This window comes from Eretmochelys imbricata, chromosome 1 (genome assembly GCF_965152235.1).
Source record: "Eretmochelys imbricata isolate rEreImb1 chromosome 1, rEreImb1.hap1, whole genome shotgun sequence".
Classification (NCBI taxonomy): domain Eukaryota; kingdom Metazoa; phylum Chordata; order Testudines; family Cheloniidae; genus Eretmochelys; species Eretmochelys imbricata.
Window position 1 is genome coordinate 194,109,566 of NC_135572.1, and position 24,789 is coordinate 194,134,354.

At 43.0% G+C, this 24,789-nt stretch overlaps 1 protein-coding gene across 1 annotated transcript in view; it reads left to right on the top strand.

Annotated features, from left to right (window-relative positions):
* The window catches only part of GUCA1C (guanylate cyclase activator 1C), a 40,281-nt gene extending 15,973 nt beyond the window's left edge, over positions 1–24,308 (top strand). The window contains exons 2-4 of the mRNA XM_077820909.1: positions 12,231–12,380; positions 15,616–15,703; positions 20,966–24,308. Of these exons, the coding sequence (XP_077677035.1) occupies positions 12,231–12,380; positions 15,616–15,703; positions 20,966–21,096 (369 nt within the window). The 3' untranslated portion in view covers positions 21,097–24,308. The remainder of the gene's footprint in view (positions 1–12,230; positions 12,381–15,615; positions 15,704–20,965) is intronic.
* The last annotated feature ends 481 nt before the right edge of the window (positions 24,309–24,789 follow it).

The following is a 24,789-nucleotide window of genomic DNA, read 5'->3' on the forward strand; positions in this document are numbered from 1 at the left end:
TTGTTCTATTTTATCTTGATGTGCAAAGGAACACACTAGTATCTTCACCTAGGAGGCAAGCTGACAGCATGCTTTTTCATGAAAGGAGGATCACAGGCAACCCTGGCTATAAAGTGGTGTAAGGATTTTGGGTGAGCATTATGATACGAGACAGATGAGTATCTTGTTAATTAAGTCAAAGCTCTAGAATGAGTGTTATGCTTTTATTTTATATATAATCATGGGTTTCCAATACTTGCTATTACTTAAATCTCTAGGCTTTGTTAAATAAACTTGTGTTTATAGTGAGATCAAATATATCTAAGTGCTGTGTATTGAGCATAGCAGTGATCGGAGGTGTAACTGGTAAGCTGGGGTGTGTTGCTTCTTTGGGAACAGCAAATCTGTGAATACTGTGAGTGTCCAGTGGCTGGACACTTCAAGGAGATGCTTGGAGGACTCAAGGGAGCCTGTTACCTGTAGAGTAACAGCAGGGCTTGCAAGGCCTAGGAAGGGAGTGCTTGTGTTGCCTGTAGCCAGTGGAGTTGAGGAGCTGACCCACAGTGGGCACAGACAAGGTTTCCTTGCACTAGGGGCAGGCAGTAGTGATGTGTCTCACAACCCTGGGTACCCCTGCAGGGTATCACAGGCAGATTGGTAGCCCCTGTGAATGCTTGAAACACATCAGAAAAGCTTTTGCCATCTCTGTTGGATTTTTAGAAGAGCTGGAATGCCACTAAATATAGCTTGCTACTACACAGTCCTTAATTCTCCAATTACTGATTATAGATCATTTATTATATAACAGTATTACAAACTTGCTGGTGGCCCAGTTGGCTGGGTGTCTCTTACCATATTTATGAATTGTAATAACTTTGGCATTTCTCTATTCATTCAGATGTTCTTTCTATTACAGGCAACTTGCTTCATGACCCCCAGATTAGCTGTAAACCTCAGACAGTTAGTCTAAGTTATCAGAATCTGATACTTGGCCAGAGCAAATATTTAACCTCTTTTTATGAGGTTTCTTAATAAGTGGTTAAAAAGGCACGGGGGTGGGGTGTGTTAGTAGTCTAAGCCTTGGATTTGAAATCCCTAGACCCTCTAGATTTACAAGTTTATCATCCTGGTAGAGTCAACTCAACCCTTCTGATGTAGCTAAATAGAGTTCTGTGCAGTTTACTGTATAGGAATCCTTCAGATTCAAACTTAAAACCAAGATCCTGTTTGTTCTGCATAGCCCCTTAACGAGCCTATGGTACTCTTGCTAAGAGTGAGGGTTCACCATTAGTGTTCCTTGTCAAAATTTCCCCTCCCCACATTGCTAAGCAGTGGCAGAGTGCAACTGGGGTCAAGGGGGAAGTAAGGGGTCATTGGTAGTGCTTGCCTATCCAATGGGTGTACTCCGCTGCCATAACCTCCCAGGGGGAGGGGAGAGAAGGGAGAAGCAAACGTGCCCCACATTCACCCCACGGGGTGGCTCCTGTCCCATGGCACTGGCCCCAGCTCCCAATTCTGTGTGTTGTGACCTAACCCGTAGGGTTATAGCACCCTTCAGGTTTGGCCTGGCTGCCCCTGTATCATGACACAGGGGCAGCCAGACCAAAGTGAGTGCTGTTGTGACATAGTGCATGAGGTCACAGCACTGTGCATGAGGTCACAGCACCGTGCCTGCGGTGGGCCCCATTGCCCTGCCCAGAGTGGGAGGCGGGGCCCAGCCCCGTGGGGCAGACTCGCTCACCAGTCTGTTTGAAAATTCATATCCTGGCTGCATGGGGTTACCAAATAGAAACTGAAAAAACGGGACAGGGGGTGGGGGGGTGATAGGCGCTTGTATAAGAAAAAGTCCCCAAAAACTGGACTGTCCCTTTAAAGACAGGACACCTGGTCACCCTAGGCTGCCCCTCCTGTCAATTGCGTAATGGGTTTGAAGAGGCCCCACACCGGGGTGAGAGTGAGCCGACAGGGGCCGCGACTGCCTACCGGTAAGAACCCGCACCAGCCCACATGGAAGCGTTGCCGCGGCCTGCCCTGCCGGTGCCCGTGCTGGTGGGGTCCGTACCGGCCGGGCCACCGCCCGGGGGAGGGGGAGCAGCGACGTTAAAGCGCTGCCGCGGCAAAGGACCCTGCAGCCCTTTAACGTTCCTGCCCCTTTAGGCCCCCCGGCGGGCCGGGGGGGGGGGGGGGGGCAAAGGGAGCAGCTGCCCTGGGGCCGGCGATTTAAAAGGGCCTGGGGCTCCGGACGCCGCTGCCGCTACAGCAGCAATGGCATCCGGAGCCCCGGGCCCTTTAAATCAACACAAGAGCCCCGAATGGCGCGGGCCAGCCAGACTGTGGCTGGGGGATGCTGACACCCCCCCCCCAGCCCCGCCCCTTCCACCCAGGGCCCCGCCCCTTCCAGGGGCCAGAGCCGCCCCGCCCCGCCCCGGGAAGTGGCCTCGGTTACTTTCACCCGTGCACCACACATACACCTAACCACACCGGGCCTGGAAGGCGGTGGGACAGTCGCCGTCCCTGTTAGTTCTGCCACTGCTATTAAGCAGTGTGCTTTGTGCTAACTGGTTGGCCCACCCCCTCCCTCAGTTGTCTGCGTTTCAGTGGCACTGCTTTTACGTGGTTAATAAACTGCTTTGGGATCGAAGGCACTATTCTAATTCTCAAATTATTACTGATGTACACAGCTTTGATAGTACTGGTCGAATAGAAACATCAGCCCTCACATCTAGCCTGCTTTATGTTCATTCCGATTCAGTGCAAACCTGAGTCTCAGCCCTGTTAAAATCAGTTGTGCATTCGCAACATCGGAATGACTGTTTAAAGTATTTGCAAATAAATAAATGAGGAAGAATTGTTTGAATGGCCATTGGGAGGGCAACGTTTAGAGCTTTTAAACTAATTCTGAGGATTCTCAACACTATTCTAGATACAAAAGGATAATGTTCTTGTTAAACTCCTGGTGCTAGAATATTACCTAATTATCGTTTCATAATGTCATAATTCCTTTAGTGCCCCATTTTTTTTGTCCAGGCCACCGAGCTCTGGTGAGTGACTAACGAGAACAGCCGCCAGCAACTGCACACAGCTGACATTCTAAAGCAATATCCTGTCATAAAAGGATGAAAATAAATTGCCCCGTTCCTTATGAGATGCAACTACTACTGAACAAACCCCATTTAAATACCTCATCAGCCTTGCCAGCTGCACACTAATGTCTTCTCATTACATCCAGAGCAAGAGCTTTCCCTTTTGCATTTAGTGTGATTAATCTGTCAAATTATGTGCATAGAAATGCCTCACATAATCTGGTTTTGATACAGATGCCACACAAAATCCTGAAAGATTGTGTATCATTCCCTTCAGCAGAACTACCATATAATTCAACTAAGATAATTAACTGGAAGTAAATAGTGCTCCTATTTAGCCTTTCAGTATTAACCTTTGTTTAGTAACTAATTATTTAATTTCCTTCTCTCCACCCAATTTTTTTTCGTGGTTTCCAACCCAAAACATGCCGAATTTGGTCGCTTCAATTTAATTTTGCTGGGAGTTTTTAAAGATATTTGAAAGCCAACTCAAAACATAACTCCCCCGTCTCCAGTTTTAATGTCTGCTTTCTTCAATGCTGTTTAGAGCTGAACAGTTCTTGGGGGAGCAGGGGAAAATGTCCACCACTAATGCCACACACATTGAGGAGTCTCCACTGACTCACTTGAGGAACTCCCTCAACACATGATCTGTTGACCGTCTCTGTGGGGCTTTTAACCCTGTTATTATAGTGAGTAAGGGACTGGGCCTGGGAATGAAAGCTCCTTCTCTAGCATGGCAGCACAACGCATGTTGAAACCTGCTCTAAGAGGCAAAGGTTGCTTAAAGGAGGTGATGTACGTGGAGCAGTGGAACAGAACTCTGCTCAGTATAGGGCTATTTAATAAAAATCAGGAAGTTGCCTAATAAGGGTAACCGCTTAGACCAGTTTCACTGGACTAGTTACAGTGCTAGCAAGTCCACATTTTTTTTAAGTTTTATTCAAATGCAAGCTTCTGGTGTTATTGTAGGGTCTATGTTGTGACAGTGCATTGAGAAAAATTGCATAGGAACTGAACAGTAAAAACTGGACCCAAGAAATAAGTTTTTGGTATGTGAAGTTGCTCATCTGTACTAGAACTAGATGTTGCTGGTTTTGTTTTGTTTTGTTCTGTCTGTTTTATTGGTTAGTTTTTTTGTGGGTGGGGAAGGGAGAAGGTTGGTTGCTAACCCCAAAGCTGGGTGTTTTAGATCAGGGATCCATTTTATCTGAATTCCCATGTTTATTTTGTGCAACTGTCTTAAATAAAGGGGTTTGGTCTTCATTATCTCTAGAGTTCAGCGTTCATGAAAGTAGCTATGCTGACGTTCCGGTTTAGCACAGTAGAGCTGCCTCTTTGTCACCTTAAAGGAGTGTCATGCTCTCCGTGGGTTGCCAGGTTTGCGAGGCACCTCACCACCTCCTGCCTTTAGCATGATGAAGTCTTCTCTGTGCCTGTCATGGATCAGCTCCCTGAAACCGCCAGTTCTCTCTGTATTGGTAATGATAGGCACACACCAACCCTGCAGTGTCCAGCCCCTTATCCACAGAACACTTACAGAATTAAGTGACCTGCAATTCCCAAGGGAACAGTACACAGCAGCTTGTAAGATTCAACTCAGGACCATCACTGTGCTTAACACCACAGCACCTAGACATATTTGTCTTGAAAACAAGAATAAGTTCATAATCAAAGAACAAAGACCCAAGTGCTAGTGAGTAAGAATTTTGGAAACAAATGGTTACATGTAAAACAAAATCATAACACACTTTCTAGAGACTAAACTTAACTAACAGGTTAACCTCCCACTTGAAGCTTATCTCACCCAAAGTTCTTGCCATCTTTTCAACCAAGCCTGGCTGAGATCCCTATTTCCATCAAGCAAACTCACTGTCCTTTTACTTCCTAAGTGAAGGGAGCCTTGGTACCTTTTTTGCCCCAAAATATAGTAGATCACTTTGATCTGCACCCCCAGATAGGGATCCCCCTCTCCTGCTGTTTCTCTCTTCCTGTTAGTGTCTTTCTGAAGTTCCCATCAGCTCTTCAGTAGCATTTAACAGAAAATGCTAATAGTTGCCCATTCCGAAAGAGACAATACTCAGTGTACATGTAAACAGACGGCTGAACACCTCTTGTCTGACAGAAACCCTGTTTTTCGTCTTTGCTGGTGACCAGTCCTGAGAAACAAGCTATAAGAAAGATCATATTTTCAGGATATCTATTTAATTCCTTACACAACATTCATAAATGCGTTCTGCGATGGTATTGACGACCAGTGTGACACCAGCTTTTGAGATCTCACATGACACACACTGGGGAACTAGACTGTAGATGCAGACCCAAGAGATCTTTGTAACTCCTCTGAACTCCCTTGCCAGTTGGCATTGAGAGGTTCTTGGGTTACAGAGAGGCTGGTGCACAGCTCCTACAAATTTTTTTTCTTCTCTCCACTACTTCTCTGCATTTATACAGGCCTGGGCCCATGGCCTCCCAAGAACTTAACTGGAAACAAATTATAGTCATTGTAGGATTTTTGCCTAATTTTCTAGTGCTCTTTCCTATGCTGAGGGAACTGGACTTCTTTAGTCTGCAGAATAGAAGAGTGAGGGGGGATTTGATAGCAGCCTTCAACTACCTGAAGGGGGGTTCCAAAGAGGAAAGAGCTAGGCTGTTCTCAGTGGTGGCAGATAATAGAACAAGGAGCAATGGTCCCAAGTTGCAGTTGGGGAGGTCTAAGTTGGATATTAGGAAAAACTATTTCACTAGGAGGGTGGTGAAACACTGGAATGGGTTACCTAGGGAGGTGATGGAATCTCCATCCTTAGAGGTTTTTAAGGCCCGGCTTGACAAAGCCCTGGCTGGGATGATTTAGTTGGGGTTTGTCCTGCTTTGAGCAGAGGGTTGGACTAGATAACCTCCTGAGGTCTCCTCCAACCCTAATCTTCTATGATTCCAACAAAGCAGCAGCTAGTGCAGCAATTGGGAGCAAGCAGCAGCTGGTGGCCGAGGGGCTGGGGGGCCCAACAGCAAGAACAGCAGCTGCAGTGCTTCCAGCACCTTGCAGCCCTGCTGCCCAATCCCACCGGCTCCCCTCCTGGAGAAGTAACAACCCCGGATGCCCCAGCGATGCCTGTGCTGCTCACGAAGATGAGGCCCGAGGATTACCCAGAAGCCTTCTTGGTGACTTTAGAATAGGTTGCCTCAGCACCCAGGTGGAACCCAGACCAGGGGGCCACCCTCTTAGCCCCCTACCAGTGAGGGACAGCCCAGGCAGCCTATCATGGGCTACCAAATGACAAGGCCTGAAACTATGGGTGAGTAAAGGTGGCCATACTCGATACCTTGGACATTACCACAGAGACCTTTTGGGATGTGTGGAAGGCTTCTCTGGTCCCCCTACCAGTGGTCAGGATCCCCTTTGAGAGGGTTGCAGTGGACCTGGTGGGACCCCTCGCCAAGAGTATCTCCAGGTTCTGCTATATTCTAGTGATTATGGATTACGTCACCCGCTTCCCCAAGCCCATCCCGCTAAGGAACGCCACCACTCAAACTATCGTGGTGGAAGTTTTGAAGGTCTTCATCTGGGTGGGCTTGCCCCGAGAGATGCTTACTGACCAGGGAGCAAATTTTTCATCCCAGCAACTCCACCAGGTCTGCAGGCTCCTGGGATCAAGAAGCTGCAGACTTCGGTCTATCACCCCCAAACTGATGGGCTGGTCGAGCAGTTCAACAGAATGCTGAAGGACATGCTCTGCAAGTTTCTACCCAGGGGCCTGCACCAGTGGGACCAATTAATCCCACCTTTGCAGCTCACCATGAGGGAGGTGCCATAATCCTCCACAAAGTTCTCACCCTTCAAACTGCTGTATGGTTGCTAGCCCCTGGATCTGCTCAACCTAATGCGGGAAACCTCGGAACAGACACTGTTGCAGGGCTAGGGCCTTCTACAATATATGCTACAGTTACAGGATGCCTGGCTCATGCCAGAGACCTGGCAAGGAAGAGCTTCCAGGCTGCCCAGGGGGACACAGGTGAGAACATACAACAAGGGAGCCTGGACACAGGCCTTTGAACCCAGTGATTGGGTTCTCCTTTTACTTCCCTTGGAGGAGTCAAAACTCCTAGCCCAATAGCAGGGGCCATATGAGGTAATTCGCCAGATGGGATCCGTCACCTATGAAATCCGGCAATCTGATCGACGGACGAAGTGATAGCCATAACATGTCAATCTCCTGAAGCTGTGGCGCGAATGGGAAAGGCTACTGATTGCCCCATACCTCCCAAACTGGACCTGGGTCCCCAGGTCCCTGGGACCGCTGATTCCAAAAAGCCCCTACTCAGAGACACCCTCACATAGGAGCAGCAAAAGCAGGCCCTATGCCTGTTGAAGGCATTTCCCAGGACCTTCACGGCTTTACCAGGCCAAACCACCCTCGTCGGGCACACCATCCTGACAAAACCAGGAGAGGTAATCCACGAGGTGATGTGACCCCTCCCGCGTTGAATGTGGGAGGTGCTAGAGAAGGAGGTCCAGGTGATTGTGGACCTAAGAGTTATTGAATGGTCACAGAGCAAGTAGCACAACCCCCTAGTGCTCGTCCCAAAGCTGGAAAGGACCCTTTGCTTCTGCATCAATTTTCAGAAGGTCAATGCCTTCTTCAAATTCGATGCCTACCCAATGCCCCAGATTGACAAGCTGCTCAATTGACTGGGAGAGGCCCAGTACACCCTCGATCTCATCAAGAGTTATTGGCAAATCCCGCTTGATCCAGGATCAAGGGAAAAAAGAGCCTTTGTCACCTCAAGCAGACTCTATCAATTCATCTTGATGCCCTTTGGCCTTCATGGCACCCCTGAAACCTTCCAGCGACTAATGGGTCGCCTACTCCAGCCCCACACTGAGTATGCCACCGCTTATCTCGACAACGTTGTGGTATAAAGTCGTCACTGGGAGGACTGTCTAAAGCACGTAGCAACTGTTCTGAGGGCTCTCCCCAAGGAGACGGATAAATACTAAATACTAAAAATAGGGGTGGGGTGAGGTGAGAGGTAATAGGCGCTGATATAAATACTACCATGGGATGATGCTTAAGGGATAGATACTCAAGAAATGCTCATTTACTTAAGGCTATCCCTGACAAAAGCATCTCTATCCCTCCCTTCCTCTAGTACACTTGCTGCTCAGGCTAAGATGTGGCTGAAGGCCTTTGCAGGTCTTTTAGTTTTTGCTGGTGAGGCATGATTAGCTACGTTGGTTGCAGTCTCACGGTTAGCCAACCTTTTCATCTTGGCCTGACAGCCCATCATTACTTAGGGAGTGGGTGGATGTGCACATGACAAATCAGCACATTCTATATCAGCATCCTCTAGCCCAGCATGCTAACAGATTAGCTAATAAACTTTCTCAACTGATGACACTTCAAAAAAAAGTCAGAGAAACACCCATGGAACCAGAGTACAGGAAAGACACAGATGTGATACCATTCTCTCTCTCTCTCTATTTTATTTTGGTTTTTGGAGAGAGGGAAGAAAGTAGATCCTGGTAATAACTGCTCAGTAAGCCTAAAGTTTATCTGTTGTTCTATGAGAAATAAGCAGCATGAACTTCTCAAAAAACAACAGTGCCAGACACATCGGATCACTTTCTTAACAGAATTATACAATTAGAGGAAAAACGTCATGCACTCAGTATAATAAATCTGGGTTTCAGTAAAGCATTTTATAAATTGTTTCATGAAATCACACTTGAAAAATCAAAATTCAAACTGGTGTGAACAGGATACTGCCATGGAGACTGGTCATTGTCCAAAGAATCTCATACAAGAGGTTTTGCTATATGACATATCAAATTCTGGAGAGGTGTCCAATGCCATATTGTTAGGTTTGGTATCAGGCTTGGTCTTAACACCTTCATGCAATGGCTGGCAAATTTCACTGACAATCTGTTTATCCCCTAACAATGAATGAATAATCTATCTTTATATGATTATTGGAAGGGTGTAAGTGCTAAGCACCATATTCTTATCTATATTACACCAGTAAAAATAATTCCACTGAGTTAATAGAAAAGCCCCTACCACTACAAGACACAGATCCAGGTAGCTCAGTCGCACCTTTTGGGCTTGCCTCTTCCTGGACCAGAAAAGAATTCACACCATATTGGAGTAAGGGTCTGGCTTAGCCAGTCAGGACAGATCTAATCTTGCAACCCTTGGCTGTGGCCAGCTTGGCAAGGTTAAAAAAAAATTTCTGAGCACCTTGATCTCATTAATAGTTAGCTGTGATTCCCAGACGTCTTAATTGACTCATGTGTTATCTGCCTTCAAGCAGCTGAATTACAGACCAGAGACAGGAGGTACATTTTCACAACTCTTGGTGTGCTTGCCTCTCACATTTTATATATTTGTTTCTTTTTGGAGAAGGAACAGGAAAGGATTTTAATAGACCATAAGAACTGAGAGCCACCACCTACAAGAACAATTTCTATCATTTAAAACTTTCAAGCAAGGATTGTTCTCTTTAAACACTTGAACATTATCCTCTATTTTCTCCCTTTGTACAGTCTTTTTAAAGAGTTATTATTCATGAACATTATTGTTTCATGTGAGCACCAAATAAGGGTTTTAGCATCTATTAATTGCAAAGTCCTCAACAGTCCAAATGCCTCTTAATGTTCTGGCAATAACTATAAGGTACAGATGATAACCTCTTAAATACCCAGGCAGTCCTTACAATACTGTCTCTCTTTTATTATTAACATGAATATCGGCCAGACCCTTCAAAGGGATATGATTCAGACCCTAGAGGAAGGTCACAAGAAAATTACCCCAACTGTGAATTTTTGATATGTGATTGAGATATGACTGGAGTAAATTCTCCTTCAAATTCTGCTTCACTTTCTCCATCTTCAGCACTACTCCATATCATAGAAACTACCAAACTGGCTCAGATCTGTTGACCATCTAATCTTGTGTCCCATCTCTGAAAGTGGCCAACATTCCATGCTGCAGAGGAGGAGCAAAAACTGGTGCAGTAGGTGTGCCATACTGTCTGGAGTGAGCAAGAATACCAACCTCAGGGCAGATCATTACAAAGCAGGGCACAAATCCCACACCGATTGTGAGTTCTATCATTTGATTTCACAACCAAGTAACAAGTGTAAACTCCTCAGGCACTATACAGTCTTAACTTAGAGCCACAGACAGTCCCCTTGGGCATTCTGATCTATCTTGCCACCCAGGCAAGCTTAACTCTGTGATAGATTGTCTCTTTTACACAAAAGATCACAAAATATTCAGGTTATTCCAAGTCCCAAAGGACCAGTCACTTACCCCAGGTCAATTTGCACCCTAGATCTCACACCAAAGACATGGCTTGTAGCCAATCCTGTAACAAGCTAACTAAAGGTTTGTTAACTAGGAAAAAGAAGTGAGAGTTATTTACAAGGTTAAAGCAGGTAAGCATACGCACGCAAATGAGACACAATCTTAAATTCAAAAGTTAACAGAAGCTTCTATAATAAACAAGCTTTTATGTCGTTTGGGGCTAACCCAAGCCAAGCAGCTTGGGGATCTCTTGCTAATGTTTACAAATCTTTGTCCCTCAGAGTCCAGACAGCATAAAGAGACCCTAATGTCTTCTGGTCACCTCAGGGATTTATTATCTCCACCTCCATAGAGCCCAAGCTGATAGGACAAGAACTTCGGCACATGGGTGGGTGGTGGGGGAGAATCAACAAAGTCTTTGTTCCACAGTGGGCCATTGTGGAACAATGGTCCTTCCTGATAGCCAGGAGATAGTACCTCCTCTGGAAAACCAGTGTTTTGCATTAGGTGAAGTTTTTTTTCTATTTGGTTAGTTAACATAGTTTCAGAACAAACATTTTACAGTTATGGAGCAAAGACTGAAGTATTACCTTGTATAGCATGGGCTACAGATATAGTAAGTAGGATTAATACATGCAGCATCCTACAAGCATTTCATAAAGTCTAAACACTTCACACATTCTTTTTACACTAATATCTATTTGAACTATACTAACCCACAGGTAAGCCAGACTGGTTTCCAGCTATGCGCTTGTTAGTGTTCAGTGAGGCCTGGGCCATTGGCATCGTCTGTCAGCGTCACAAGGCGGATGTTGGCTATTGTCTCCCAGGAAGGTTTCCTCCTAATCCCTAATAAGAAGAGACTGGTTTAAATTCTGAAGCATGAGGTTTTTATAGCCATTCCAAAATTTGTTAGCTGGAGTCAAAGAGAGATTGGAAACTTTTATATGGATAAACAATATCCAGCATTATAGTTAAGCTAAAGTCTTGGCCCCAATGTCCTGTAACAATGACCTCCCACCAAGAGATCAAGTCCCTGCCCTTTTTCCCCGCCCCCAAAGTGAAATTGCCTCTCAATCTCCCACTTGTGTCCCCAGAGCTCCAAAATCTTGCAATTGCTAGCCTACTTGGCAGTGGTGGTGTTTATGCACTCTGGCAGGCTCTGGTCCTGTCATTCGCTGCTGGGGCAATGCTCAAAGCCTTCTGTGTTGTGTCATGACTACTGTTCCTTTATAAGTAGGCAGCAGTCAGAAAACGAACGGGTTCTGGATCTCTGGGGGACTTGAGTGGTGCCACAGCAGGTAAACAGCAGGATGGTGGGACAAAGTTTTATTTACTTATGTTCTTTTTAAGAATTCATTGAGGGGGAGAAGGGAAGATACCTGCTCCAAAGCTGTTTTGCTGCTGGACTTTACCACACAAACACCACAGGGAGCAGGTCTGCTGGGTATGAAGATGTCATTTTTCAGTCACTTTTTCAAAGCAGATACACATTTTAATGAGCGCCATTTTGGATCATTAGTACCAGACATGCTGCTGGAATCCCTCTTTGGGGCATGGAAGTATACTGAGAAGCCATTTTCTGTATTCCATTCCAGACAATGTCAATATCAGCTGCTTAGCACAGAGCTTCCCCATGGCTCACATGGGAGGTTATAATATGTGCTAAGGCTCTTTTCCATATTGCTTTAGACAGAGCTCATGTATTATCCTTTTTAAATGCCATGGAAGATTTTCACAGCAAGGTGCTTTATAAATGAGCTTATATTATATTGTATTAGATGACCTGCTTATGCCAGATTGCTGCCAGAATGAAAGCAGACTTTACTTGTTAAACACTATTTTTTTAAATCTTCTTTAGGATGGATTTATAGACTTTTTGGAGTTTATAGCTGCAATAAATTTGGTTATACGAGGGAAAATCGACCAAAAACTGAAATGGTATTTTAAGCTGTATGATGCTGATGGCAACGGAACCATTGACAAAAAAGAACTCCTAAGCATATTCATGGTAAGCAAGTTATATACAGTAGCAAGTTCATTTAACATAGCAAATTGCCTTTGGTGGAGTGATTTGCCCTGTAGCATAAATGATTCAACTACCGTTTACCAAATGTTTCTGGTTGGAAATGTTCTCGCCATTGTTTATACTTGTTGAGGTACATGTATCTGAGTATTTTATTTCAAGCCTCATCGTACAGGTGTATCGCTTGAGTCAAAGAGAAATACTATAAATCAGTTACTTACTGTGGAGAGATTATTTTGGTAAACTACACTATACAGAAGAACAGACCTGTACCAGCATAATGAATAGAGCTCATCAACATTTTCATAGAACAATGGCCTCTTCTCAAACTAAACTTTTTACACACAAAAAATGATGCTATCGCAATTTCCCAATTTTTGTTAAATTTTCCACAATATCAACTTTTATTGAAATAATATTCAAAACCGTTACATTGGTTTAAAAACCCAATTATTGGTAAGCAAATGCAGTTTTGGTAAATTTAATGACATTTTGTGGAAGAATCTCAAAACTATTGTGATATCATTTTTATAAAAATTCAGAAAATTTCATGGAACCAAACAATTTCAAAATTATTTGCAAAATCATTTCCCCATTCAACCAACTCTGATTCACAATAATTTGCATTTAAATAGTTCCTTTCAATTAAAATGCCTGAAGGTGCTTTGAAAACTTATGGAACTGTCTTAAAAACAAATCAAAAGTATAGGAGCACTCTTTACAAACAGGTAGGACAAGTTTCTTTCTCCAAAGAGCATACAATATAAATGAAGACTCAACATGAGTCTTCTCCTGATTCATTGGTGCTGCCACTTAGTGGCTGGTATCTTTCAGAAGAGCTGAGACTCTTTTAAGGGCTACTACCAGAAAGGGGAGATGTGGTAGCTTGGTTAGCCATATGTTGGCAAGATGAAACTTGCTGGAGCTCATACTTCTGAGCTGCTCTGAAGAGAGGGAGAGGAGAGGCTGGCAGGCCCAGATTACTCACTGGTTCCATGTTGAACCTTACGCTTCTCTAATAGAGGTGTTACACCTCTTGTGTGCTGGGGAAACTAAGGTGCAGACTCTGTGAGTTGGCCTTTATCTAACCAGGGAAATTGCAATAGTTTAAATTAAACTAATTTTTAAACTGAGAGTTAAAGACAGCGCAGCCCCAGGTGTGGACATTCTTATTTCAGTTTGAATGTCTTACTTTAGCTTAACAATCCAGTTGCCAATTGATGTAACATAAACCAAAATAAATCACTTATGCCAAATAAGATTGATGCAAACCTGTATGTGGACAGCTTAACTATACCACTCACTTTGTGCAACAATAACCAAAGTCTTCGTTACACAGGAAAGCCGAACCAGTGTAAACCTAAGATGTGAATGTAAACTGATAAAGTCCTGCTCCCTTGCTGTAACCACTAAACCACACTTAACTGTGATAGGGTGTACTACTTTCTACCCAAAGCTTCAGTAGGTTCATGTAGAATGCTAAAAATGGATGTAATTTGGAGTAAGATCAGATGAACGCAGACTAACTCATGTAGCTATTCTTAAAGACTGGCTATTAATTAAAGTATTGCCCATAAAATAGCTCAAGGCAAGGACAGTCATGGTCAGATTCCCACAGCAGATGCTGGATACGATACACTTTAAATTTTACATATGAAGATAAAAGTAATAATAAACTCCTGATTTTTCTGTACCATTAGGAGTGTGGCAATATATATATCCATAGCTGGTTATATCACACAGCTAATTTGTTGAGCATATATATTTAATGAGTCTGTTGGCATCCTTTACAATGAAAGATAGGCTTCCTGATCCATACTTGGTGGCTTTAGCCCCTTGATACAGAGGCCCACCTTTTTGATTGATAGCATTTTACTTAGCCTGAGGTGTTGACTTGTCATCTCTGTTGCTGGATTGAATCTTGGGTGGCAGTGATTAGAGAGGAACACTAATCTTTCTACTTCATGATCAGCAAATATTTGTCCAATTACTTTTTTTTTGTTTGCAAAAATATTCATAGAAAACAAGTCTCACACATACTCCTGTGACTGCATGCAAATTTATGGGCATTTTGAAATGCCTGAGTCCTCTTTGCCTCTTCATAAGTGCCATCCAGTCAGTGAAGAGATGTACATGACCAATCACAAACAAATGATAATAGCTAATTGTTACAAATAACCCATACACTGAAATATGTTCAGATACAATGCTTGGGATTTTTAGATTTTATTATTATTTATAAATTTGCAGGAGTCAGTTGGGTTAAAATGTTCAACAAAATCTCTTTGGAGATGATTTAGGATGACCAGAAGTCCCAGTTGTATAGGGACAGCCCCAATATTTGGGGCTTTGTCTTATATCAGCGCCTATTACCTCTCACCTCACCCCACCCCTATTTTTCATATGTGCCAGCTGGTCACCCTATTTAGGAACAGAAAAAAACGGCTAAAATCATAGACTCAGTTCTCTTCTACCAGTGGATCAACAGCTACAGTAGTAACTTTAAGGCCTGATTCAGCAGATCCCTTATGCATTTGCTAAGTGCATTGTGGAACTGGAGTCTTAGGCATTATTAGTCGGCAGTACTTCTACATCACGTCACAACTGGCACTAAATGACAATCTTAGCAGAGAAGACTGTGACCGAATGGGACATCAATTTGCATTTTCACTCCTAGAGGTAAGTCCCTCCACCAACAAGAAAGTGGTAGAGAAGCGTCTGTTTAACTCAGCCAGAGGATAAGTAAAGGCCTTCAATATCCAGTCTGACATTTATTTGTGATTACTGAAAAAAATACATTTTTTTCAACAGAAACGTTACATACATTTTCTCACCATGTTCATTCCACTGTGTAAAAAATAGTTGTTTTTAAAATTGCACGGAACAGTATGCATCGTCCAAACCCATAGAATTCTCTAGGGCAGGATACATGTGCTGCTGTAGAATCTAAAGTGTGTTTCAGAACTGAGGTGTCACATGGTTTGAGAAGACCTTTTTAATGGTATGTAAATTAAGTCTATAATCCTTCAGGCTCTGTTATGATAATTAAATTTCCAATCCTCATGACTGAAGATTTACTTGAATTCATAGCTGTTTCTTTTAGTGGCTCAAGTGGATTGGTGTGCTGATATGTCACAGCCAAGTGCCTTGGTTGCTGCCACGCCGTTTCTTAGTTTGAGGGAGCAAACCCTAAAAACGCTTCCTTTATTTGTGTTTTCAGGCTATCCAGGCTATTAATGGCAACCAGAGTATGACTCCTGAAGAGTTCACAAACATGGTATTTCAGAAGATAGATGTAAACAATGATGGTAAGAGTCTGTACCTCTTCACTTGACTTTGTCATTGTTTTTTCTGGGAGAAATATGGGGAATATTGAATATATATTGTGACAGAGTCGGGCCAGATAGCTACAGGAGAGTAATAGAAGGCAGATATATTAGCCCCAGGTTAAGTAGGTCCCTTTTCCCTGGGTAAGGTAACAGGGAAGGTTCCAGAACAATCAGGAACCTTCTGGAGACAATTAAGACAGACAGGCTGATTAGAACACCTGCAGCCAATCAAGAAGCTGTTAGAATCAATTAAGGCAGGCTAATCAGGGCACCTGGGTTTAAAAAAGAGCTCACTTCAGTTTGTGGTGCGTGTGAGGAGCTGGGAGTAAGAGGCACTAGGAGCTGAGAGTGAGAACACGGACTGTTGGAGGACTGAGGTGTACAAGCATTATCAGACACCAGGAGGTAGGTCCTATGGTGAGAATAAAGAAGGTGTTGGGAGGAAGCCATGGGGAAGTAGCCCAGGGAGTTGTAGCTGCCACACAGCTGTTCCAGGCGGCACTCTAGACAGCTGCATTCCACAGGGCCCTGGGCTGGATCCTGGAGTAGAGGGCAGGCCTGGGTTCCCCCCAAACCTCCCAACTCCTGGTCAGACACAGGAGGAGTCGACCTGGACTATGAGTTCAGAAAAACGGCCAAGCTGAGGGCTGCCGTGAAGCTCGAAGGTGAGCAAATCCGCCAATAAGCGCAAGACCCACCAAGGTAGAGGAGGAACTTTGTCACAATATGTACAAAAATATTGAAGTGATGAGTAGTAGTAGGCCTGATTCTTCTCTCATTTACATGCATGATTTAAACTGTTGTATCAACTAGAGTATCATCAGGCCCATTGACTTTCATGGAAGTAATGGCTGTAGGGTCCCCATATTGTTTTTTTCTAAAATGCTGTGCATCACAGGACAACATAGAATTAAAAATGCATTTGGAAACTAAAATCTTGATCCACCATTTGGAGTTGGGGCAAATGTTTATAATATGAAGTTGTCAAACCTCTTCATTATCTGGGCCACATCTTAATAGTGTCTTGTAGTCACATCTCCTGCCAGTGGTGATCATGAAGACCACATCTCCCTCCCATTCGCAATCACATAACATCTGTGTGACTATTACCACAATTGCTTACAAATCACCAATATTAGGAAAATACTGTATAGCAAAGTCATGCCTTATCAGGTTTTTATTGTATAGCTATTGGTACCTAACGTTTACTTTATAAAATAACCTGTGTGCAGTATATACGATCATAAATAGTATCCCCTTGGATGCACTTTTCCTGTCACTTGGCTCATCTTTTGTCAGAACTCAGATTCCAGGCTCCAAATGTCAATGTTCTGGACTCTACAATCAATCATATTGTTATGCTTAATTTTGTTTCTGTTTTGAATGTCTATTCATTACAAAAAATATGTATTTGAGCTAGACCTGCAACTAAAAATATAATATCACTAGCCTGTTTCTATCAGTCAGGTGGCATGATGTGAATTCGAATGTGCTCTCAGGCAACCGCTCCTCATGATGCCCCCATGTTCCCTCCAAGGTTAGTCCCTTCTCAGACAGTGACAATGAATAAGCTGTAAGGGAACAGGGTTACCCCAGCTTGAGAAGAGGAGCCATCTCTTTCCCGCCCCTCCCACCCCCCGATTTTAGCCAAGAAAGGAAGCTGTGCTCTCCCTGCATTTAATCCCTGTAGGACACAGAGAAATGTTGAATGATGCCTTTCCTCATATTAAAATAGGAATAATCCATGGTTGTGGGTTGATAATGAAAGCAGTTCTTATGCAGGCAAAATTCCTATTGAGTTGAGTGAGAGTTAAGCGTATGATTGCCTGGACTGACTGGCCCTCTGGAGTCCCAACCAGTGGGGATCTCTTGATGTAACCCCCTATTCCCTCCCTCCCTCCTACTTATAATTAAAATAATCTCACCTTCAAATAGTTGAGTGTTCATACAACTGCTATAAACTTGGACAGGTTGCCTGGCGGTGGGGAGGAGGTAGTTCAGGGCAAACTGGTTGGGGGCAGAGAGAGGATTGATTTGAGCAGGCCAGTATGAAGGATGGGAAGTGCAGAAAGAGGGGAAAAGATGTAGCAGGTAGTGTGAAAAGGCAACAGCCAAAGGGTCCCACCTTGTAGAATACCCAAGCCAAGGGCAGGCTACAGGCAAGGGGATGAGAGGTAGCAGAAGTGTCTGGGACTGAAAAGGGGATCAACCCAGAGGAAGTGGGGCAGCATGAAAGAAGCCCAGGATACTGGCTCAGCTCCCATTTCACACATTGAATATATAATGATGTTGTGATGTACGGAGGAGGAGTGAAGACCATGCACAGGACTCCAACCCTCTGCCTCTCTGAAAGGCCCCCTTCTAGTGTGAGGCCCCCTGAATGGCAGTTTCTGCAGCCTGCCAGACCATGTTCTGCCAATGGGGGCCTTTTCACTTGATCATCAGCTTATTCATGAGGCTACCCAATAATACAATGTAGACTATTCATGTAAGACAAGGGTGGAAATGCTCTTTGCAGTAGTATACTGAATATTTACCTTTATATACGGTTCTAGAGCAGACACTGACTAACTAAACTGCATCAACACACCTGAGACTGGCCTTTGACTTTGTTGCAGAAGGCTATGAGGGGAAATTTGATGTTTCTCCTGTTCCTGGTAGAAGGTGTACACTGGTTTTCAAAGATGTGTTTTAACTTCCAAGGCTTTATAGGATTATGGGGTCCCCCAAACAGCAGAGCTCCAAATGACCACTTCTGTTGCTTATAAGGATTTTCCTGATGAGATCACTAAGCACCACTGGGTTCTTTTACTGCACATGATAATGCAGTGGGTTCACTGTAGTGTGGCTATCTGAATACACAGTAAGAGTTATAACACAATGGACAGCATAATTCAGGATTCTGTTGCTTTAAAATCTAATGCCAACTGGTCAATTTTCAACAGTAGGGCTAGGGAGAGTAAGTGAAGTGTAATCACGGAATTTTCAAAAAAGCCTAAGTGTTAGGAGCACGGGTCCCATTGAAAGTCAGTGAAACTTGTGGTCCCAAATCACTGGGAAAATCCTACACTGAATTCTTAAAATTCATTCCTATATTTCTGTTGTTAATGAAACTAATTTATGTACCAATTGGACTGTAATCAGTAACCCATAGCAAAAAGAATCTGTAAATAACATTGAAACCATACCAGGATTCGAGCCTAGTATTTTGGAGGAGGTGCTCCAGTGTTTCTGCTGATAGACAATCAGACTAAAAGTAAACTGTTTCTTCTGAGTTCTGGTAGTTGCATCTCAACACTGTCTTTAAGTAATTCTGGTGTTCAGCACAGACTCTGGAAATCTGGAGCACTTCACATGAGTCTGTCATTATCTAATCAGCATTTGTGCTCTGAGTATCCAGTTACAACACAGGCTTCAAATACATCAGGACTAATTACTGCAGCTGAAAATAGATGTCGCTGTGCAGCCGGCTAACTGTAAACACCATAGTTTGGAGGAGCTTGCCTGCATAAGTGTTATTATTTCCTTTATAGGGCTATGCGGTTAAGTTTCGCCTTTATGCAGCTTTCGCTAGTGGCCTTTTTCCACCCAGGAAATGCAGAGCATTCACAGCTGCCGTTGACTTCAGTGAGAGTTGTGGTTGATTAGCTCCTCTGTTAACAGACAAAAACTACCTATGATCTGATTTTCAGAGTTTGAAATAAAACAGGCAGGGTAGGCAATGCCAGTTCCATACCCCCAGTGATCTTTGTTCAGATCTTGAGTGAGACAGAACCGGAAAATAACAAGGGACCCAACTCACAGAAAATAGCCATCCCTTGGGTGTTAATTTAGATGGACTCTATGGATCCAAAGAGTCAAAGGAGTTAACATATCCCAGTCACTGCCCAACATTAAACCATGTTAAACAAGATTCGGGGTTTGGTATACAGGCACCTCAGCTTGCCTAGTGCCATGGTAAACACATCATTAACAATCGTTTAACATTTATTAAAGATACAGGAAAAAAAGGAAAAACAGTCCAAGCCTTTGAAGTGTGAGATATTAAGTAAGGCTTTCATTTCAACAACATCCCTTGTTCCCTTTCCCTTTAGCTATAGAAAGCTTTTAAAAGAAAATCCTTTGTTTGACAGTCTTTTAGATGGTATTAAAGATGGTAACAACTGCCCTTTTTGGGGAAAAGAGAAGTTAGTTGAAATCGACTGGAGTTGCCGTTGTGAAGTTGGATCCCATTTCCTGATAGACAAACACGCTAGAGGGGAGAGAAAAGAACAGAAAAGATAGAAAATGCAGCTTTTATCTCTGGTGTTGACTTTCACTTGCAACCTCACTTCTGGAAAAACACAGGCATGGCACATGGTCTGTTGAGCCACTCCAAGACCTGGCAAACCAGTACCTGTATCAGGATGCTAGGGCATTGCTTTTAGCTGCCTTTCTGGTCACAGGTTTACAGCGGTATTGCAAAATGGCCAGCTAAGCCAGACTCTTATTAGAGAGAAGGAAAAAGGAGAAGGATAGGAAAGAGAAGAAATAAGGTGTCGCAGGAAAAGGGTAAACAAGGGGACTGGGGAAGAGGGAAAGTGACAGTCTTTCACAGTCCAGGTGTTTGGGATTTGACCAGAGTCAGTGGAGGTGGTGATGTCATCTTATTTTCTCTGAAGGCCCGGTCTGGTCGAGACATTTCTCTGGATCAGGTTGACAAATGCCCAATAGTATTACAGTAGATCCCGGGGTCCCTGGAGATGGTGGGAGTGTTAGCCATGATGGGTAAGCTCACTGCAGAGGTTGTCAGTAGACAGCTTCTTTTCTGCTTCTCTCCTAATTTACCTCCAAAAGTCTTTTCTTTTAAGGCTCCCAAAAGGGATTGATGGACAGAATAGCTCATCCTCTCGTTATTTTGTCCACCAATTAGGCCTAATTTCTGACACATCGGTTTTGATTCACTGATTTCCAGTCCCACATTTCTCTTGTTTACCAGGCATGATCTTGACATATTCCTTGAGTTCTATCAGTAGGCCTTTTTGTTTGGACTAATTCCATCTTTCTGTTTCCCTTTTGCACCTTTTCCCATCAACATTTATTGTTATAGGTTATTGTGACATTTTATAAACTTTAATCCATTTTTCCACAGTGATGCTCACAAGTGGGGTAAATTTGTAAGCCCAATTATTACAACAGGGCTAAGAGGGATCTAATAACCTCTGGCCTCCAGTTTCTAAACTGTATTTTATTTCATTTTAGGGGAACTGACGTTAGAAGAGTTTATCAATGGTGTGGAAAGCGACGCGAGCCTCTTGGAACTGATTTCAAAAAGTTTTGACCTTTCCAATGTACTTAAGGTCATACAAAGTGGGAGGCGGCATAGCATCTGAGGTTTTCTGACCCTGAGTGGGGTATGTGATACCATGGATATTGCAGGGAAGATAATATTTAGTACTTTCACAGAGCTTTAAATCTTCCAAGCTTTGCATAGACAGTCATCGACGTCAAACTCCAGAAATAATTGTCACTTCAGAGATTTCACCCTTGACTCCATACCTTTCTTTCTTTCTTTCTTTCTTGTCAATGGATGTAGCAGCCACTGAACATGAAACTTTATCCACACACAATAGTAAATCTATTTGTTGCAGTACTACCAGCCTCTCTGATCACTATCAACACCATTCTGAATAATGGATCAGCACTGACAACAGTACAAAAATTAACCTTTGCAGAAGACCTTGAGCTAATGTATTGCTTCTTTTAAGTACAGGTTGTTTAACCTGCAATTTACAATGTGGTGATAAACCATTAGATAGGATTGGCTTCTATCTGGATCAATCAATCAAGAATGAAGCATGGTTTGTACTAACTTAACATTTGCACTAATCAGTGCTTAAAATAGGAGTGGATTATCCGCAAAACACCTCAATCAGCTTACTGTGCCAGAGATAAACATCCATTTGGAAAAGCTGTTCTCGGTTTTATTACATCTGTAAATTAAAATGACTTAATGCTTTGATTTTCAATGGGGGGCTTATTAAACCTAGTTTTCTTCTCACCTTAATCTTAATGCAACCATTAATCAATTCATTAGCCTTTGGAACTGTTGAGTTACACGGCTCTTTATGGAGTAATTATTAAAAAGTCCAGAAGACAGTTTAAAAAAACCCACAATTTTACTTTATAAATAATAAGATTAGTTGCCTGAGCTGAAAAGAAACTTCATGAGCAGACTGCAGAGGGAGAATTATAGTTCTCTCTGGCTCCATTGAGGATTGAGTCTCTCTCAAATCTGCAACAGGTTATCAAATTACAAGCATTATATTATAAGAATAAATTCTCATTGGCTGATCATACCATAGGGTATGATCACACTGGTGCTAGATGCTTTTGAAAGCACCAGCTTCATGCACATTAATGCTTGCATGGGCTATTGCGCCACATAGATGAACAAAAATTATTAAGACTTGAAAATGAAAGTGTTTTTCTCCCAAATTCACTTCAAATCTGTGTCCAATTGCACATGATATGTGCCACATCATCTGTAATTATTATACCAGTTGCTGGTTTGATCAATAAAGCAGACAACCAGCAACACTTGACATTATAAACAGTCCTGACATTATAGCTTTGACATTTAAATCTTTTATTTCCCTTCCAAAAAATGGAATGATAAATGAGACTGCTGGTGGGTTAGAACTTTAAAATCTTCTATTTATTCATTATTGACACATTACTATGTCAACATCAGTATCATTTTTTTTCAACTTAAGGACTAAGAGTGAGCTTGAAAAAAATGATAAGGAATACTTCTGTTTTAGACTCTTTTGTGGGCATTTATAATTCAAAATGGGCTTTGATTTAACACACAAAGTTCAGTGTTAATAGTGTTATTTAGTCAATTTGAGTACAATGAAATTGTTAGGTTTTAGCCTATTAAACAAGTGAACTAATTATTTTTTAAAACTGATTACTACACATCTATTATGACTTTTTTCATAAGGGGTTTTTACTATGCAGAGATGTTTTTTTAATTGCCTAACTATTGTATCTAACTGTAATGACATGATAGAAATGACCAGATCACAAGGAGTGTTATGGTCTATGAAAGGAATAATGAACATGAGAAATCTTTGTTGACTCTTTGTTAAACTATGGGCAGATCTACTCTTAGGCCATATCTACACTTTCAAGCTTACAGTGGCACAGCTGTACTGATTTTTCACACCCCTGAGTGAACAAAGTTTTGCCGACATAAGTGCTAGTGTAGACATGGCCTTAGACGCTGCAGCTATGCCACTGTAGCACTTCAGTGGAGTTGCTACTTATATTGATGGGAGGCCTTCTCCTGTTGGTGTCAGTACTCTACTTCCCCGTGAGGCGGTATCTGTGTTGAAAGGAAAAGTCCTCCCTTTGCCATAACACTGTCCACACTAGGAGGTTGGTGGGTTTAATTGCATTGCTCAAGGGTATGGATTTTTTACACGCTTGGGTGAAGTAGTTATACCAATCTAATTTCCCTGTCTAAACCAGGCCTAATACTTAAAGGAGGAACTGAAATTCCAAAATATCATACATTAAGATTATTACTATTTTTATATTTGTATTACTGTAACATCTCGGAGCCTGAGCCAGAACCCCATTGTATTAGGTGCTGTATAAATACTAAAGGACTGTTTAGCAGAAACCCAGGTCATTGAGAAACAATTAGTCTCTTTCTGCTGTGCCTCAATATTGCAGCACATTTGCCATCTCAAAATTTTGCTCATCATTGGTCTCTGCATTAGTTCTTCATATGTTTGGTCATGTACAAGGGTTTTTATGTATATACATATATATAAATTTTTCTTAGTTGCTTAAGATATATTTCCTTTAGCTATCTGAGGAGACAATTTGATGTACAGGTGCACTATGAAACAAATGCATTATGGCTACAGGTTTACCATTGATTCCACCCCTTTGAATTCGTCACCTGCTCATCTAGCATTTGCAATGAAATTGGGTGACATCTGGAAAGTGTGTCAATTTTGACAGCCTAAAGGTTTGCTCAGAGCCAAATTACAACAACAGGTCAAGACCCTCGGACCAACCTGTAATGGATGTGGAGCTGTACTGTAATAATCTATGAATCGCGTATGTTGACCTGGTTATTGGAATGTTTACAGTATGGATATAATGGTTTCATCAAAGGAGCAATGCAAGGAAAAACTAGCAGGAAGCCAATGTATAGCTCAAGGTAAGCCACCTCTCAGCAAACACTTGAGAGTTGTTACAGGACCATGTCAGAGGCATTTGGCTCGATCTCCTGCTGAGCCTACCAGACTGATTTTGTCCCAACTCCTCACTACACAGAAGCACAAAAGGATTATAGCAGTTTATAAAGGAATACCCTCTTCAAGGGAGGGGGAAATTTTGGGGGGGAACCAGGCAAAGACTGACACCTGCAGGGGACATCTGAAAAAATGAGGCCTATCTATGTAACCATCAGAGTATGGTAGGGACTTGGGTAAGATAGATGTGTGTATAGACTATTTGTAGTTTTTAAATCCTTTTGCTCTTTTTGAGTTTTCCTATTGTTAAAATAAACAATACTTTGGTTTAAGACAGCTGTCTGGTAACTATTCATCACTGGCCATATACTCCTGCAGGGAAGAATTGCATGTGCCAAACCCAGTCGTACCTGTTGGTAAACACAGTTGCTACACAAGGTGATGGAGCCCAGGACGCTGTCTGACACTATGTCTACACTACCTATGTTAGGTCAACTTACAGCCACCGCATTAATTACTGTGGTAGCTGATGTCCACACTCCCCTCTTTCTGTCGGTGGTGTGCTTCCACTGACTGAAAAGAGGCATTGTGGGGGGCTGAGAACCAGGACTCTAAGCTCCATGCAGCTCCACGCCGGGAGCCCAGCTGCCCCCTGGGGCTTTTCACCTTCCTGCTCCAGCCTGGGGCAGCTGCCTAGGGCTTCTCACAGCCGGCGTGGAGATCCATACCTGGTCACCTACTGTGCTGCCAATGGTAAACCGGGATCGCATGGGGCAGCGGGGCTCCTGACGGGGAGTGGGGAGCCCAGACAGC